The sequence below is a fragment of the Pleurodeles waltl genome, chromosome 10, assembly GCF_031143425.1.
Source record: "Pleurodeles waltl isolate 20211129_DDA chromosome 10, aPleWal1.hap1.20221129, whole genome shotgun sequence".
NCBI lineage: Eukaryota > Metazoa > Chordata > Amphibia > Caudata > Salamandridae > Pleurodeles > Pleurodeles waltl.
In genome coordinates this window covers 33,746,537-33,765,219 of record NC_090449.1, presented here as the reverse complement: position 1 = coordinate 33,765,219, position 18,683 = coordinate 33,746,537, and the positions used below count along the sequence as shown (strand labels likewise).

Here is an 18,683-nt window from a genome sequence, read left to right as displayed (position 1 = left end):
CTGCATATGTCAACACGCATTTGTCACTAGCTGGATGGAGGAGGCCATAAGTCCTAGTAGCCTCAGAGTCTGTCTCACTGAAATCCAGAACAGAGGCTGAAATATCAGTATCATAGTATAAATATCTTGGACTCGCTGCTCTGGAGTATATGCCTGAAACTGCACCGTGTTCAGAACAGGCTCCAATGAAAGAGAGCATCTGAGAGGGAGTCAGGTATGACTTTGGCATTTTTATAGTGAACCCCAGAGAAATAAGGAGGTTAGATGTACTCTGGAGATGGGAGAAAACAGGCTGGGGCAAGCCTGCCTTCAGCCAGTTGTTGATAGGGGAAGACTGACACCCTTGATCTCCGCTGATGGGCTGCAACCACTGCCATTACCCTCCTGAACACCCAAGGGGCGCTGATCAGGCCAAAAGGGAGCACATCAAATTAAAAATGATTGTGGCTGCCTGTGAACCGCAGGTAACGTCTGTGGACAGGCAGGACGGGAACATGAAAATATGTATCCTGCAAGTCCAAAGGTATCATCGAGTCTCTTTGGTCCAGGGCAGACAGAACCTGAGCGACGGTGTGCATTTTTAATTTCTCCTTCTTGAGTAGTTCAGGGGCAGCAAGTCTTGGATAGGACAAAGGCCTCCGTCCTTGGCCCCAGAAAGTAGTGGATCCAGTCTGACGCCTGGGAATAATTCTAAGGTTAGGAATATGCAGCTAGGAGTCTCTGTCACATTGATATGTTTTCATGCTTTCTACAGCGCTTTATTAATTTTTTGTGTTCTCTTTGAGCTATAAAATGCAAAAAATAAAATCCGATTTCTCCCCCAATATCCTCAAAACCCTCCTTGACGATGGCACAACAGACCCCAGTACAATGGCAAGAGTGGTGATGTGGAACATGAATTAGCTGAAACCTGCAAGCAGAGCAAGGCAACATCAAAACCCCCAACCACTGAAGCTAAATGTCATACATCATGAATGTTGCTCACATACTATCATCATGAACGTCTAAGGAAGAAAATACGACTTACTGAGATGAGGAAGAACACCATGCAGGTGAGAGAGAAACCGCTGGTGTATCCCAGGTACCCTAGAGGGAAAAGAGGGACATCGGTTAACAGAGTACGGCCAACAGGAGTGCATCTATCATAGACCACGTCCAAATAACCTAGTAGAGCCCAGTGTGCTAATGAAGGGAGTGCACCTATGCCGGGTATAGGAGCCAAGACCTGTACAAGCAGGGCCAAGACACCAGTGGCTCTCAGAGGTTTTATCTAAAGAAGCTTGGCGATTATCAGAAGAACATTCCGAAGCATTCGTACAAGCTGGGTGATTAACAGAAGTACCTCCTGAAGCATTCTTCCAAGACGGTCAGTTTAGAGATACATTCCAAAGCACGTGTTCAAGTTGGGCTATTACCAGAAGGACATTGCAAAGCATTTGTACAAACTGAGAGATTAACTAATCCTATTGCGAAGCAGTTGTACAATCTGGGCGATTATCCAAGGAACATTCCAAAGCCTTCGTACACGCCAGTCAGTTCAAAGCGGTACTTTTGGAAGCGTTTGTACGAGCTGGGCGATTATCCAAGGAACATTCCGAGGCATTCGTACAAGCTGGCCAATTAACGGAGGTCCCTTCTGAGAGGACACGTGGGCGGAAAACAGGAATGCATTGCTAGGCATCTGTACCAGCCAGTTAAACATCAGATATACACTGCTGAGCATTCACTCCAGCCGGATGAATGACAGAAGGAAATGTCTAGGCATGTGTATGAAAAACAGTACGATCAACAGAAGCACATTTCAAATCATTCACTCAAAGTGGTCAAATAACAGAACTGCATTCTGGGTTTCCATCCACTCCTGGCCATTAACAGAAGAGCCCTCCTAAGTGCTACCAGGTCACCCAAAACTGATGAACACACACAAACTTACCGAGGTGCTTCATTAGGGCAAGTGGCAGGATGACAAGAATGCTGACAATTATGATTAACACATTTCCATTCAGGTACCAGTCTCTGAAAGGAAAAACACATTTGTTACAGAGACTGCAAACATTTTGCCCCGCAATTTCGCTGTGCGCTCCATTTCCAAGCGCGTGCTGAAACTAACAAAACGTGGGTAAAGGGTGTTTGTGACGGCACGCGAGCTTTTAATTACAGGGGCCATACTTCACCAACCTGTGAAAGTTCAGCATTGGCATTGAAGCCTAGCTTAAGTACATGGAACGCACACGTAACTATTTAATGGAAAGTACTGTATATGCTGCTGCTCAGCCAGGAGTGACAGAAAGGACACACCGTCAACATGTTTCAGCAGCTTTCAAATCATTCCCAGATTCACATGCTTGAATTATTACCGGTCCTCAGGCTGGGAAAACGAAAGGACATAACTCAAGAATGTGAATCTATGGAAGATCCAGTGCTGGGGGACAAAGGGCATATCGCCTGTAACTACACAGTGGCGGCCGGCAGCTTTAGGAGGGAGGGGGGCGGGCGGGAAGCAACACACACGCTCATTCTTTCACACAGACACGCGCGCACGCACATCCATTAACAACACTCATAACATTCAACCGTGCACGCACCAAACATTCATTTTAAAACTTAACACATACACACACTTACCTTCAGCCTCGAGGCAGCAGTCACAGCTTCGTCACAGAGTGGGATGGGGTCAGTGAGACTGCTGTCTCCCCCCACTCTGACACGAAGTGTCACTGATTGACACTCGCCCTGGGTGCTTCAGGGCTCAAACCTGAAGCGCCCAGGGCGAGTGTCAATGGGTGACGCTTTCCTCGTCACCCAGGGGAGGGCCTCGAGGCACCTTTGCTGAGCAGAGGAAGTCACGCCCATAGGAGCTGGGACCTCCTCAACCCAGCAAAGTTCAGCTCAGGCAGCAAGGAGTCTGCGCAAATCGCGCATGTCTGCGTATGGCTGCCTGAGCTGAACATGAAGAGTGTCTGTCAGGCTGACCTTTGTTCAGTCTGACAGACACTCGTCATGAGGGGCAAAAGGTGGGGGGGGGGGCACGCCTGTAACTACAGCTCTCCAGTATTGTACATCTTTCACAGATTCACATCCTTCAGTTAGTTATACTCCACTAACATTACCAGCCGACAACTGGGAATAATCCAATCATGTGAATCTACAGTAAACTTACAATGGAGAAACAGAGACGCCTAGACCTAGAGACAGCAGCTGCAGAGCCTATGCTGCAAGTTTCCGGCAATGCCTTGTATTCATCTTTCCTTCGTGAATCAAAAGGTGGAATGCTATCAGTTTCTACTACAAAGTAGAGGGCAAGAGGAGATATTGAAAGAGACCGCAATATATTCCCTCTCAAGAGACTGATATGTACAACAATATTGGAGACTTAGGAGTTTTGATATAGGAGTGGCCTATGAGTGCTTGACGCGAATGACCCAAAGTCTGCTGATGAGTTATTGGTGGACAGTCAATAAAATGATATCAAGCCTCGCCCACCTTACGCGGTAAGCTTCATCACAGGGTTTCTCCTCACTATGGCTAGATGCTTATGTCTGTAATGTGCTGCCGCTGGGGAGGTCATTGTAGAGCTTCTAACCTGTTCTGAAACCTCCTTCCGAAATAATGTGAACACCTGTCTACACTAGCTGACTATTTATTCCCACATCTATACCTAGTATTAAGACGACATCCCAGGATCAAGCTAAAAATATGTGGCTGTAAGAAAACTACACGTTATTCTTGTTTTTTTTCTCTCTCTCTCTCTCTCTCTCTCTCTCTCTCTCTCTCTCTCTCTCTCTCTCTCTCTCTCTCTCTCTCTCTCTCTCTCTCTCTCTCTCTCTCTCTCTCTCTCTCTCTCTCTCTCTCTCTCTCTCTCTCTCTCTCTCTCTCTCTCTCTCTCTCTCTCTCTCATGAAAACACACTGAGGCAGCGTTGTTCAGCTCCCTCATGTCTTATCTGTCAACATGTTTTAGCCTATGTAAATGCCAATGTAGAGTCAGAGGCATTCTTCAGGACACAAGTCTTTTTGAACGCTGGCTATCTCCCTACACGATAAGATAGAGTAGTCTTAACAAAACACCTCTGCTTAATACTCAAATAATTTTGGTCGGGTTCTGGCCTGTACAGTTCCAGAGGATATTCAAACCAAAAGTGTCTTTTTGCCCTCTTATGAGGGAAAGTTGACGTAGCACTGGCTCTTATTGGCAGCTCATGCCTCAGGTGGTTGGTTGTGTGTGCCAAAACCTCACCAGACTTCCCTCTCTTCACAAGACATGTAGAAGAGGGTCAATCACTATACCCATTGCTCCCTTATATACTTGTAGTCCACCTTAATTCACCATGGTGTACACTACATGTTATCACTGAGAGTCTAGAGGACCCTTCTTGAGCCCCAGTGCCCCCCACTATAAGCCACTGTTGACTATCCCTAGTTACTGTAGTCCATGTGATTCCCCATTTCACAACCAGGTCCTTGCGACAACAACCCACCCCAAACCACGGTGGCATCTTGATGCTGCATCCTAAGTTAGCAAAGTGCACTCTAAGCCTCTATTGCCTGCTCGAATTTACTGTGGCCTACGTCTTGGTGGCCTATCACAAGTCAGCTTGTCCACCCTAAATCATCGTTGCCCCCCACCACAATTCATTTTGCCCCATTTCTGAGCCACTATGGCAGATCCCATGTCTTAATAACACACCATAAGCCACTCCAGCTCACCCCAAATCTCAAGGACCCACTCTTGAATCACAGAGTGGACCACTCTAAAACACTTAACTTTTTCCTAGGTTCAGTGATCTTCCCTGAGACAACGAGACCCGGCTTAAGGACTGTAGCCCACCAGCATCACCATAGTTCAGCCACTCTCTCTGTGGTGTGTGTCGTGCTACTGGGGGCAGCCCGGGTCACAGTGAGCTACCTCAAGTTTCTATGGCCCACTACGCACCACTGTAACCTACGCTGAATCGTCATCGCCCACTCTGAGTTATGACTGGCCAACATGAGGCGCCATGACCGATGCTGAGTCACCATGGCCCTCGCTCAGTCACCAAGGCTCACTCAAAATTGGAACTGCCCACCCAGAGTCGCCAATGCCCAGCCTGAGTCACCATGGCCCACCTTGAGTAGCCATGGCCTACCCTGAGTTGCCATGGCCAACGCTGAATCGCCATGGCCAATGCTGAGTTGCCATGAACAAAGCTGGGTCAGCTTGGCCCACCCTAAGTTGTATTGCTCTGCTAAGTTGTAACGATCGATTCAGAGTCACTATCACCCACCCTGTGTTGCCATGGCCCACTATAACTTGCCATGTCCCATCTTTAGTCGCCACGGCTCACCCTAATTTAGTAAGGCCCATCCAGAGTTGTCATGGTCTACTTACCAAGTTGTCATGAGCCTCCTGAATCCTTCTCCTCCCTGAGCCACCATGCACACCCTAAGTTGGCATTGCTGACCCCGAGTCGCAACGGCCCACCCTAATCAACTATTGCTCCCCCTCAGTCAGGTGTCTAGCCCTTGAGACCACAATAGCTGTGATGTTGCAGCTTCCTTGTCAATTAGTGTGCACCTACTAAATAAAGCTCAGTTCTTGGGCACTCACTGAGGGCCTTGCCATAGCTGTCAGGTTTCCCAGTTCCAAGTGAGATGTGCTGTTCCAGTACAGTTTTTTTCCTTTGAATTATGGGACTTGTAGTCCTGTTTTATAATGAAATAAACAAGCCTACAATTCCCAGAATTCAGAGGAAAAAACCTGGTCTGGAGCAGCACATCGCGCATAGAGCAGGGAAACTTTGCATGGCTGTCTTTCAGCCCAGTGCCTCATAAAGCCTGGGTCAGCCAATCTGTCCCCTCTCTCCCCAGCACTGACCCAGGAATGGACTGTTCCCAGGGCTGCGCTGGTCGCACGGTACATGGCATTGGACATGGAAAGAACAAAGGGTACTGAGAGCTGTGCCAACTGGGTGAAAGGTGCCCTAGGGGATTAGTGGTAGTGCACCGCCTCGTACTGAGTTCCCACAGTGCGTCTGCCAAGTCTTGTTTTTTTCCAAGGTTTAAATGAATAGCACAAATGGGTCTCGGGGCACGGCCCCACCCGGAGCACAACACCTACAAGTCACAGAGGGGCAAGAACAAGCCGGTGCACCATAAAACACGGATCCCGGCCACGAGCAGAGAGGCGCTGCAGGCCGCGCCGGGGCTGATTTCAGGCAGGCAGGTGTTCCAACTGTAATAAGCAAACAGATGACTTGAAGGTGAGGGGTGTCAGACTAGACTGCTGCAATGTTCATGACTCAACTAAATAACGAGTCCTGGCTTCTTGCGTCGCACTGCCATGTTTGTGCCACATCTGGGGGTTAAGAGGACAGAGCAGACCTGGCCTTGGTGGCTGCACTGGAAGGACCATTCCACCAGAGGGCACTGTCTCCTAAGGGATCCCATGTTGGAAGGCTTAAACGGCTTCGTTTGGTGCCGGGGGAGGAGGTGGGGGCGATAACCTGACAGAACAGCTCAGTTAAGTTTACATGGAGGGTCCCCCCACCAGAGGAGACCAAGCTCAGGGACCTGTGGTGCTGGTAATGCAACAAGACTCCGTGAGATATCTTAGACCAGAGAAGGATCTATGGCCTGCACAGTGGGTCTTAAATTATGGCCTTTAACCAGAGGCCGAAGTAGAGCTGTAACACCGGGTCTCATGTGCTCATATGTTCTCAGCCCAAATATGAGTAGACTGGCATTGTTTCAACACTTTAGCTAAAGTCTTCTTCGGGAGAACACGTAACCAAGTAAATACTTCCGGGGGAGTGGAAGAAGGATATGGCTCAAACAGATGATGTTATTCCTCCTAAACCTAGTAAGTAAATCCTGGTACCTATGTGCCACCTAACGTTGTCAGTCTTCATCAAAACATTTCTTTGCAGATTTCTGCTTTTTGTAGTTTATGAACCTGTGGCTTCTATGGAGATCAGAAGTGCACCGGAAGTGACGTGAAACACACCTTCAGAGCGAACCCCCGTGTAGAAACGACCATGAAGCTATCCTGCTGTCTAGACACTCTAAAGCTCCTTCAGTGGGAAGTGCTGAGTAGAAAGAACGAATAGAGGCTAGAAAAACAGGCCTTCGGGAGGAAGTGACGTGTAGAAACCACCAAGAAAAGATAAGGCTGCCTCGGAAAAAGATCTTCAGAGGAAGAGCCGTGCAGAAATGGTGGGGAAAGAATGATGGCAGAGAAGATAGTCTGTAAAAAGATACTGCCGTGTGCTTTGGTGCGCCACTTGTTGAATAAGACTGCAGCGAGCCTTGCCGAGAGTGTTTTGGCCTTTAACAGAGTAAAAGTTTGGGTGGGTGGGTTGGCTGAAGGAGGGCAGAGTCTAACCCTGAATCAAAACCTTGCTGGAGTGATATTGAAGAAAAAGGGGTGAGTAGGATCCTGGCGGTCGATATTAACATGGCTGTAAATACCGCCAACAGGCTGGCGGTACCTACCGCCATATTATGACATTGGCGGGTTGGTTGGAGCCAACCCACCAATGTACCACTCCGACCGCCATGGCGGTGACAGCCACCGGGCTGGAGATATCTATCTCTAGCCCAGCGGCTGTCACTCTTCTGCCCGTGGGATTATGACCCCACCTGCCGCCATGGTTTTCGTGGCTTCCTTACCGCCACGAAAACCATGGCGGTAGGCAATATCAGTGACATGGAATTCTTTCCCTGTCACTGATAGGGGTCTATCCCCCCTCCCCCTCCAGGGTCCCTCCCACCCCTCCTTCCTTTCCAAACCTCCCCTACATTCACGTCCCCCCTTCACACACACACACACACATACACACATGCATCCACGCATGCATCCATGCATGCATACATCCATTTACACACTCATCCGCACACACGTAAATACATGCACGCAGACACACATTCACACAACACAACATACACGCACTCACTCCTCCATACACACACACACACACACACATTCAAAACGAAACACCCTCGCATACACGTACACACCCACGCGCACACTCCCACCCCCTCCCCTGTCGGAGCACCCACTTACATTTGTGTAGAGGGTCTGCTGGCAGGAGTCTGGGCGCTGCTGCTCAGCAGAACACCGCCAGGTCGTATTATGGGTCATAATATGGCTGGCAGCGGTCTACTGCCGTGGCGCTGCAGCCGGATTTCCGCCATCCTTCTGGAAGAAATCCGGCTGTGGTCATAATATGGCAGACGGCTGCTAGCCGCGGCAATGGTCTTTTGGCAGCTGCGGCGGTAGGCGTTTTTTACCGCCAATGTTGTAATGAGGGTCAAAGTTTTAAAAAAAAAAGCTTTTTAAAAGCTTTTTACATTCCTAAAAATCGAAGATCTCCTGCTCCCTTCTCCTCCTGTGAAGATCTCTCCTGCAAGGTCATTCCAATATAACTCATATGAAATTAAGTAATTCCTTCAACATGTGTTGATTTTACCTAAATGTAATGGGCAGTCATACAATTGGTTCTGAAGTTTTATTGCTGTAAATGTTTCTTTTACAAAAACTAGAAATATGGTATCTGAAATAACCCACTGACTCATTTTAGGTGAGTGCCCATAGTTTAATCTCCGTTGGTCCCTGCACAGTGACCATCCAGGTATCCCATTGACTTCTGTTGTTTTATCTGCAACCACTTGACAGCCCATTCACTTCGTGGCGCCTTGACTGATAGTGAAGACTGGCGCACTACCCGTGAGGGTGGGCTTCACAGCACAGGATTCGTACCCTCTAGGAACCAGGCAGACAGATCACTCTCCCCCCAGACAGCTTGTCCCCACACAGCTATGAAAGGATCCCACTGACGTCACCCTCCCCCCCCCCCGCTCTCCCTCCACCCACAGGGGGGGGGTTCTTCCGCTCCCCTGAGCTGGCAACGGCGGCAGGTGGCAGCCGGAAAGCGCCAATAACTCTGGCAGACGGGGCCAGGGGAGGGCATGGGAACGGAGAAAGGAGTTCCAGATGTGTGCGCTTCTAAGATGGCGCGCATCCAGATGTGGTAGGAACAAGGTCACGAGCTGGCCCAGCTGTTAGGCTCTGTCAGCCAGGCCCTCTTGTGAAGGGGTCGAGGGCATGTACTGTCGCCTACAGAGGGGGCTAGCAAAACCAGTGCAGGGTCCGGACGCTGCCCCCGGCAGGGGAAAGTGTGTGGCCCTGAACAGATGACTGCATGGACCCAAGCCTTGGACTAAGAACGTATGAATGACTGTATGGACTCTAGAGGAACGCCACAAGGCTTCGTATAGGGCACTCTGCATGGCACGAGGTGTCACCATGGACAAACCACCTAGCCTGTGACCCTCCAGTGCAGCAGTCATACATCCCAGAGTGAGACAGACGTCCCTGTTCTGTCACACCCACCTTTCTCTGGGATATGGGGACCACCAACATGCCTGGCAACAAGAAACCTTACCCCCAAAATACAGGGTGAAATTACCTATAATTCCGGTAAGTATGCCTAGAGGGTATCTGTATAGAGCAAAGCTAGAAGAAAGTAAACGGAGAACTGTCCAGGTTCAAAAATGTAGTCAGCGAGCACCTGGAGGCTCCCAGGCTCAACGACACAGTAAATGAATGCCTGTAGTTGTTCAGGTTCTAAGATACAGTCAGTGAGCGCCTGTAGCTGTCCAGGTTCTAAGATACAGTGAATGAATCCCTGGAGGTGTCCAGGTTCTAAGATGCAGTCAACGTGTGTCTGGAGGAGTCCAGGTTGAAAGAGTCAGTCAACATGCACCTGTAGTTGACAGGTTCAAAGATACAGTCAACAAGCACCTGCAGTTGACAGGTTCAAAGATATGGTCAACAAGCACCTGTAGTTGTCCAGGTTCTAAGATTCAGTCAACAAGCACCTGTCGTTGACAGGTTCAAAGATACAGTCAACAAGCACCTCCAGTTGTCCAGGTTCTAAGATTCAGTCAACAAGCACCTGTCGTTGACAGGTTCAAAGATACAGTCAACAAGCACCCGCAGTTGTCCAGGTTCTAAGATTCAGTCAACAAGCACCTGTTGTTGACAGGTTCAAAGATACAGTCAACAAGCACCCGCAGTTGTCCAGGTTCTAAGGTTCAGTCAACAAGCACCTGTCGTTGACAGGTTAAAAGTTACAGTCAACAAGCACCTGTAGTTGACAGGTTCAAAGATACAGTCAATGAGTGCCTGGAGGTGTCCAGGTTCAAAGATACAGTCAACGAGTGCCTGGAGGTGTCCAGGTTCAAAGATACAGTCAACGAGTGCCTGGAGGCACCCAGGTTCAAAGATACAGTGAATGAGCGCCTCTAGTTGTCCAGGTTGTAAGATACATTCAACAAATGTCTGAGGATGTTCAGTTTCAAAGATTCAGCAAACGAGTGCCTGGAAATTTCGAGGTTCAGAAATGCAGTCAATGAGCAACTGGAGGTGTCCAGGTCCAAAGATTCAGTCAATGAGCACCTGGAGGCCCGCAGGTCCAAAGATACAGTCAACAAGCGCCTATAATTGTCCAGATTCTAAAATAAAGTCAATAATTGCCTCGAGGCACACAGGTTCAAAGATACTGTCAACAAGCGCCTGTAGTTGTCAGGTTCTAAGATACAGTCAATGAGTGCCTGGATGCAAACAGGTTTAAAGATACAGTCAATGAGCACCTGTAGTTGTCCAGGTTCAAAGATACAGTCATCAAGTGCCTGAAGATGTCCACATTCAAAAATGCAGTCAATGAGTGCCTACAGGTGTCAAGGTTCAAAGATACAGTCAACAAATAACTGTGGGTGTCCAGGTTCAAAGATAAAGTCAATGAGTGCCTGGTGGTGTTCAGGTTCAAGGAAACAGTGATTGAGTGCCTGGCGGTGTTCAGGTTCAAAGAAACAGTGATCGAGTGCCTGGAGGTGTCCAAGCTAAAAGATACAGTCAACGAGTGCCTGAGGGTGTCCAGGTTCAAAGAAACCTTGAACAAGTGCCTGGAGGTGTCCAAGTTAAAAAAACCAAAAGTAAACAAGTGCCTGGCGGGGTGTCTACGTTCAAAGACCAAGGTGTCCACGCTAAAAGATACAGTCATGGAGTGCCTGAGGGTGTCCAGGTTCAAAGAAACCGTGAAAAAGTGCCTGGAGGTGTCCAAGTTAAGAAAACAAAAACAAAAAAACAGTAAGTGCCTGGGGGCTGTCTAGGTTCAAAGAAACTGCCAACCGGTGCCTGGAGGCGTCCAGCTTCAAAGATACAGTCCATGAGCGCTTGTAGTTGTCTAGGGTGTAAGAGAGTCAGCAAGTGCCTGGAGGCTTCCAGGTGGAAAGGTACAGTCAACGAGTAACTGGGGGTGTCCAAATTGAAAGAAACAGTCAACGAGCACATGTAGTTGTCCAGGTTCTAAGTTACAGTCAACGAGTGCCTGGAGTTGTTCAGGTTCAAGGATATAGCCAACAAGTGCCTGGAGGCGTAGCTGGGTACTGACAGAGGTACATTGTGATGTAGTGTTCTTCAAAAGAGGTGCATCTTCAGCTCTTTCCCACGTCGGGCAAGCCTAACGCATGCAGGAATGGACGCTTTAAAACCATTTGTTTTGCATTGTTTATTTAGAAAGGCTGCAAGCAGGAGTGGCCAGCAGGTACCCAGCATTATACAGGCCCACACTCTGCCAGCCCACGGAAACGCCATTCAGCCAGTCGGGCCCTGGGGACGGTGTTCCAGACCTTGGGGCGGTCCGCTGCCTTACTGTTGCACGTCTCCATCTCTAGTCAGCTGGAGGCCCGGCTGCCGGTGTGCGGAGAGCCTCTGGAGGTGGTCAGCCTGTCAGGGATAGGCAGGGATGCCGGCCGGAGGGCACTGGTCTTGGGGATGGTGGGTGACTCAAGGGGAACCCTCGGGGTCAGTGTGATGTAGTCCTATTTCTTAAGCAGAAGTACCTGAAATGAATATATAGCAGCTGGTCTTCTGAGAGCTCTCATGAAGAACTGAAAACTGTAGTGTCCATTGTGACATTCCAACATCTCCCAGGAAGGCCACCACAAGCAGCCCTCGCTGCCAGCATGCAAGCCCCGACTGGGGCTCTTGAGTCACCCCTAGGCAAGGAAACTACGAGGCTGCAGCCCACTCTGCCGTTTAAAACAACATCATGGGGCTAGGGCCGCCACCCACCCCACCCTGCGAAGGAGTTCAGACTTGCTCGAATTCGGAGCGACTAACGGCTGCTATGGTTTCCAGGGGCTTTGTTAGCAGTGAGTTCAGTCCTGCCCATCACACCGTATTTGCATGACGAAGCAGGTACCCGAAAAATGTCCCTAACATAACTTTGTCGGTATGATGTGGCGGTGTAACATATCCTCCTTGCTAACGCCTGGCACTTTACACCTAACTTGCAGGTAAAGCAGAGGCCGGCATGGAGCGCATTTATCTTCGCCGTTCGCGACTCTCATCCTACCTCCTGCATGTAGATCTACACACTCGCGAACAACCAGTTTCCTAATTTACACATTCACCACAACTAGCAGCTCGCTCACATTTTCTAGAATTACCGACATAACCGGGATCTACTCAGTCCCAAAATATAATGGGGAAATGTATTTGCAAGGTGCCTTTTGTATCCGATGGGTGTGCTGCACTCTCAGCCACTTCATCAGGTAGGAAGTTTGTCACAACCCCATCTACTTCCGGGGAGGGAGCAGACAGGAATAGACAGCACAGGCCAGGCACTTGGCAGGCAGCAGCGCACGGCTCACTTACCCTGTGTTCACGACAAGTCCCATGAACGTCTGTATCACCAGGGGCAGCTCATATTTAACGATGTATAAATAACTTGACATGGCTGCAAAAACAAAATAAACAAAAATAAGTCTTCTAAAAATACCTTTGTAGAGAGCAGAGCTCAGTTGGAATGAACTGAAGCCGCTGGCTCTGGATTACACAGCTCTATGTCCCCTAGTTTTAGGGGGTGCCCTGAGGCATAGCCCTCACTTCACCTCTGCAGCTTGGGGCTCTGAGGGGCATCTAAAGGTAGCCATGATACCCACCCTCACCTCGCGTGTATCCAGATATTAGGCTTTCACCAGTGGGCTGACCCCTCATACAGCTGCTCCACTCACTCACACTGAAGCTGTCCATGCACACAACAGAGTGGCCTCAAAGGGTCTGTTTCACTTTTGTGGAAGTTTACGATTGTTTGCTATTCACAAGGGAATTTATGAGTAGTATCTTTACGAGTGTGGAACCGCCGCACATAAAAAGATAGGACTGACTGCATTGGAGAAACCCAGCTTCAATGTTTCCACATTTTTTCCTATTTTTTTCCTTTATGGGAGAAACAGTTTGACATGTAGAGAACCATTTCCTCTAGTCTACGCCCTCCCACAATTTGGGAGATGTTCAATTTGAAAGGTGGGAAATGTTTAGAGAGAGGTTTAGGAATGTTCACAAAGTCAGGAGTTTGTGAAGATTCACAAACACAAGGCAAACCATATCTTGAACCGTCCTGTCCCCTGCCCTTGAATAGGGTTTACTACGTGACAGTATGCAGTCATGGCATACAGTGATGCAGCAGTAAATGCACTTATGTCTGCTGGGTAACCTTTTGTAGATACCAGACGGTAATAGCTGTCCACCTTCGGCCAGAAACACAGATTGACGGCTAGAAATGGCTTTGTGAGTCGGACCCTAGGACTTCAGATTAAATTCAGCTTTGCCTTTTTCTCGAAATTGCAAACCTGCTCAAGCGCCCTCCTAGTGACAACAGGCAAACCTAATGGGTCTCACCTATGAGAGAGCTATTGGCTTTGTCAGTGTTTTTTAGTCAAGCTGTATAGCAGCACTGCTGCTATGCAGCATGACTGAAAGATTAAAAAAAATGTGCAGTGATGCAGCCAATGCTGGCTGCATCATAGCACTTTTTTAGCTGCTGGTGGGAGGGCGAGGTGTGAGGGATTGTGGAGGGAGGGTGAGGGACACAGGGAATGTGTGGGGGGGGAAGCGCTATGAAGCTGCCAGTGGTGTCTACGTCATACTGCTTTTATTGTTATGGCAGGTGGGGTGGGGCCAAACAACAATGGGAGGTGGGTACACATCTGAAATGTGAAACAAAAGTGGTGTGATGTGGCCTGCACTTGCTCTATCATAGCCCTTTCTGTTATAGTGGGCAGGTGGGTGGGGCAACACAGGGTGGGACAGAGAAGGCACCAACACAGAGGGTGGGAAGAAGTTAGAGGAGGGAAGCAACAACACAGAGGGCGGGAAGAAGTTAGAGGAGGGAAGCAACAACACAGAGGGCGGGAAGGGGTTAGAGGAGGGAAGCAACAACACAGAGGGCGGGAAGGGGTAAGAGGAGGGAAGCACCAACACAGAGGGTGGGAAGAAGTTAGAGGAGGGAAGGAACAACACAGAGGGTGGGAAGGGGTTAGAGGAGGGAATCAACAACACAGAGGGTGGGAAGGGGTTAAAGGAGGGAAGCAACACAGAGGGCGGGTTGAGGCTGGAGGTGGCAAGTAACAACACGACTCGTGGATGGGGGCAAACAACAACATGGAAGGGTACAAAATCACACGAGTAAGAAAGAGCGACACGTGGGGGACAGAGAAGCATATGAGCGAGATGCACTACAAACACATGCACTCGGAGTGATTCAATAAAAAGAAAAAAGTAGTTTTGAAGGGGAGCAGTGGAAGGACACAAGTACTTCTGGCATGCGCCAGGGGAGGGCCAACACAAGAAGAAAGTGAATCCGGAATGCACTGACCAAAGACAAGCAAACAAATTAGACTGACGAAGTCAACCAAAGGTAAGCAAAGGGTAGAGTCTAAGCCAACTGTAGGCTAACAAAATGTCTCACAAGTGACAGCACATGCCCTGTCCCAGGCGAGACCTAAAAATGGTCTTCACTTTCCACTCTTCTTGGCTGGTTTAGTTTTCTCCAATGTAGAGTAGTACTACAAAAGATACACACTAGACATTTTATTTGCCGATATTTTTGGAAACTGAACATAAGATTATGAACTTGAGTTGGGGCACGTGAAATGAAGTCATCGACATCCAGTCCATGCTCTGTACAAACTATGTGATAGGAGTGAACTCATGCACTTTAGCAGTTTAGAGCGGCAAATGCCACAATTTGCTTGTGGCGGTGGTGGCGACAGCAGGAGTACTTGCAGTAGTGACACGATGGGGTGATATAGCAGATAAATGAAAATACCCTGGGATGCCCACCAGTAGTCCTTCGGTGGGCAGTTTTCTGCTTACCTCCGATGTTGTGCATGGTGATGATCAGACCAGCGATGATTTTGCCTCCGGGGCCAAAGGCTCTCTGTCCCAGCTGCTCATAGGCTCGGATTCCTGCAGTCAACAAAGAGCGGTGGAGAAGAAAAGGACATTGAAGAACATCACCACTCACATCCAGAGAAGTCCAAGAATTCTAGGAAGGTGTGAATGCACAAGGGAGGTGAGTGTGACTACAGCAGCATCCCTAGAGCCGCCAGCTGACTGTACGGTTGACAGAGCAGGAGTGGCCCATGGAAGTGGCTAGATCCTGAAAAGAGGGCCTTTCTGGGACTAGGCTGCCACAAAACAGAGTGCTTGGGAACTCCGAGAGGGGGGCAGAGAAGGGGAAGTCAGGGTAAAAACAGAAGGACCATACATATCAGAAAGGGGAGTCATTGTAGACATAGAAGGTGCATGCACTTCATAAATGGTAGTCATTGTAAGCAGAGAAAGCCCACATATATCCCAAAGGGAAGTCCTGGAAGCAAAGAAGCCCTGTACATAACAGAAAAGGAATTCAGGGTAAACAGAGACGGCCTGTGCATAGCAGAAAGGCAAGTCGGGCTAAGCAGAGAACGTCCGTGCATAGCAGAAAGGGAAGTCAAGCTAAGCAGAGAAGGTCCGTGCATAGCAGAAAGGGAGTCAAGCTAAGCAGAGAAGGATTTGCATATCAGAAAGGGAAGTCATGCTAAGCAGAGAAGGTCCATGCATATCAGAAAGGTAAGTCAAGCTAAGCAGAGGACTGTGCACAGCAGAAAGGGAGGTCAAGCTAAGCAGAGAAGGTCCGTGCATACGAGAAAGGGAGTCAAGCTAAGCAGAGAAGGACCTTGCATATCACAAAGGGAGTCAAGCTAAGCAGAGAAGGATCTTGCATATCAGAAAGGGAAGTCATGCTAAGCAGAGGACCGTGCACAGCAGAAAGGGAAGTCATGCTAAGCAGAGAAGGACTGTGCACAGCAGAAAGGGAAGTTATGCTAAGCAGAGAAGGCTCTTCCATAGCAGAAAGGGAAGTCGTGCTAAGCAGAGAAGGACTGTGCCAAGCAGAAAGGGAAGTCATGCTAAGCAGAGAAGGACTGTGCATAGCAGAAAGGGAAGTCATGCTAAGCAGAGAAGGTCCGTGCATAGCAGAACGGGAAGTCAGGGTAGGCAGAGAAGGCCCTTGTGTATTACAAAGGGAAGTCAAGGAAGCTGAGAATGCCCATGCATAGGAGAATGAGGCGGAGATGTGAACCTCATAGGGAGGAGTCACAGGAAGTACAGAAATCGTTCAGACCTCTAAGAAAGGGGTAATGTCTAGCAGCACAAGAAACTTCTCAACATTAAAAAAGGTGGCAGGAGACGCTCTGAACATTATAATGAGGCAGGCTAGTGGCAGGAGACACATCTAAACATTACACTGGGGTGTCCTAGAGGCAGGAGACACTTCTAAACATAGCACTGGGGCAGCCTAAAGGCAGCAGACGCTTCTAAACATTACACTGGGGCAGCCTAGAGGCAGGAAACACTTCTAAACCTAATACTGGGGCAGTCTAGAGGTAGGAGACGCTTCTAAGCATTATGCTGGGGCAGTCTAGAGGGTGGCAGCCTAGAGGCAGGAGACGTTTCTAAACCTAATACTGGGGCAGTCTAAGGGCAGGAGGCACTTCTAAACATCACACTGGGGCAGCCTAGAGGCAGGAGATGCTCATAAATATTACACTGGTGCAGTCTAGAAGAAGACGCTTCTAAACCTAATACTGGGGCAGTCTAGAGGTAGGAGACGCTTCTAAACATTATACTGGGGCAGTTTAGAGGCAAGAGATGCTTCTAAACATTGCACTGGGGCAGCCTAGATGCAGGAGACGCTTCTAAAGATTGCACTGGGGCAGCCTAGAGGCGGGAGACGCTTCTAAACATGGCAGTGGGGCAGCCTAGAGGCAGGAGACGCTTCTAAACATGGCACTGGGGCAGCCTAGAGGCAGGAGACGCTTCTAAACATGGCACTGGGGGCAGCCTTGAGGCAGGAGACGCTTCTAAACATTGCACTGGGGCAGCCTAGAGCCAGGAGACAGTTTTAAACATTGCACTGGGGCAACCTAGAAGCAGGAGACGTTTCTAAACTTAATACTGGGGCAGCCTAGAGGCAGGAGACGCTTCTAAACATTGCAGTGGGGCAGCCTAGAGGCAGGAGAAACTTCTAAATATTGCACTGGGGCAGCCTAGAGGCAGGAGACGCTTCTAAACCTAATACTGGGGCAGTCTAGAGGTAGGAGACGCTTCTAAGCATTATACTGGGGAAGTCTAGAGGGGGGCAGCCTAGAGGCAGGAGATGCTTCTAAACATTACACTGGGGCAGCCTAGAGGCGGGAGACGCTTCTAAACATTGCAATGTGGCAGCCTAGAGGCAGGAGACGCGTCTAAACATTGCAATGTGGCAGCCTAGAGGCAGGAGACGCGTCTAAACATTGCAATGGGGCAGCCTAGAGGCAGGAGACGCATCTAAACATTGCAATGGGGCAGCCTAGGTGCAGGAGACACTTCTAAACCTGGCACTGGGACAGCCTAGAGGTGGGAGACGCTTCTAAACATTGCACTGGGGCAGCCTAGAGGCAGAAGACGCTTTTAAACATTGCACTGGGGCAGCCTAGAGGCAGGAGACGCTTCTAAACATGGCACTGGGGCAGCCTAGAGCTGCGAGACGCTTCTAAGCATTATACTGGGGCAGTCTAGAGGGGGGCAGCCTAGAGGCAGGAGACGCTTCTAAAGTTTACACTGGGGCAGCCTAGAAGCAGGAGATGCTTGCAAACATTGCACTGGGGCAGCCTAGAGGCGGGAGAAGCTTCTAAACATGGCACTGGGGCAGCCTAGAGGCAGGAGACACTTCTAAGCATTGCACTGGGGCAGCCTAGAGGCGGGAGATGCTTCTAAACATGGCACTGGGGCAGCCTATATGCGGGAGACGCTTCTAAACATGGAACTGGGGCAGCCTAGAGGCAGGAGACGCTTCTAAACATTGTACTGGGGCAGCATAGAGACAGGAGATGCTTCTAAACATTGCACTGGGGAAGCCTAGAGGCAGGCAATGCTTCTAAACATTCCACTGGGGCAGCCTAGAGGCAGGAGACGCTTCTAAACATTGCACTGGGGAAGCCTAGAGGCAGGCAATGTTTCTAAACATTACAGTGGGGCAGTCTAGGTGCAGGAGACGCTTCTAAACATTGCACTGGGGCAGTCTAGAGGTAGGAGACGCTCCTAAACATTGCACTGGGGCAGCCTAGTGGCAGGAGACACTTCTAAACCTGGCACTGGGGCAGCCTAGAGGTGGGAGACGCTTCTAAACATTGCACTGGGGCAGCCTAGAGGCAGGAGACGCTTCTAAACATGGCACTGAGGCAGCCTAGAGGTGGGAGACGCTTCTAAGCATTATACTGGTGCAGTCTAGAGGGGGGCAGCCTAGAGGCAGGAGATGCTTCTAACCCTAATACT

The 18,683-nt window shown here is 49.4% G+C and overlaps 1 protein-coding gene across 7 annotated transcripts in view; it reads right to left on the bottom strand.

The window, feature by feature from the left end:
* Nucleotides 1-18,683, bottom strand: part of SLC38A5 (solute carrier family 38 member 5) — a 372,114-nt gene that overhangs the window by 92,739 nt on the left and 260,692 nt on the right. For all 7 annotated transcript variants that reach the window (XM_069209561.1, XM_069209560.1, XM_069209559.1 and 4 more), the window contains 4 exons: nt 15,201-15,293; nt 12,699-12,780; nt 1,934-2,016; nt 1,028-1,086 (listed from right to left, as the gene is read on the bottom strand). In XM_069209561.1, coding sequence (XP_069065662.1) covers nt 1,028-1,086; nt 1,934-2,016; nt 12,699-12,780; nt 15,201-15,293 — 317 coding nt within the window. The remainder of the gene's footprint in view (nt 1-1,027; nt 1,087-1,933; nt 2,017-12,698; nt 12,781-15,200; nt 15,294-18,683) is intronic.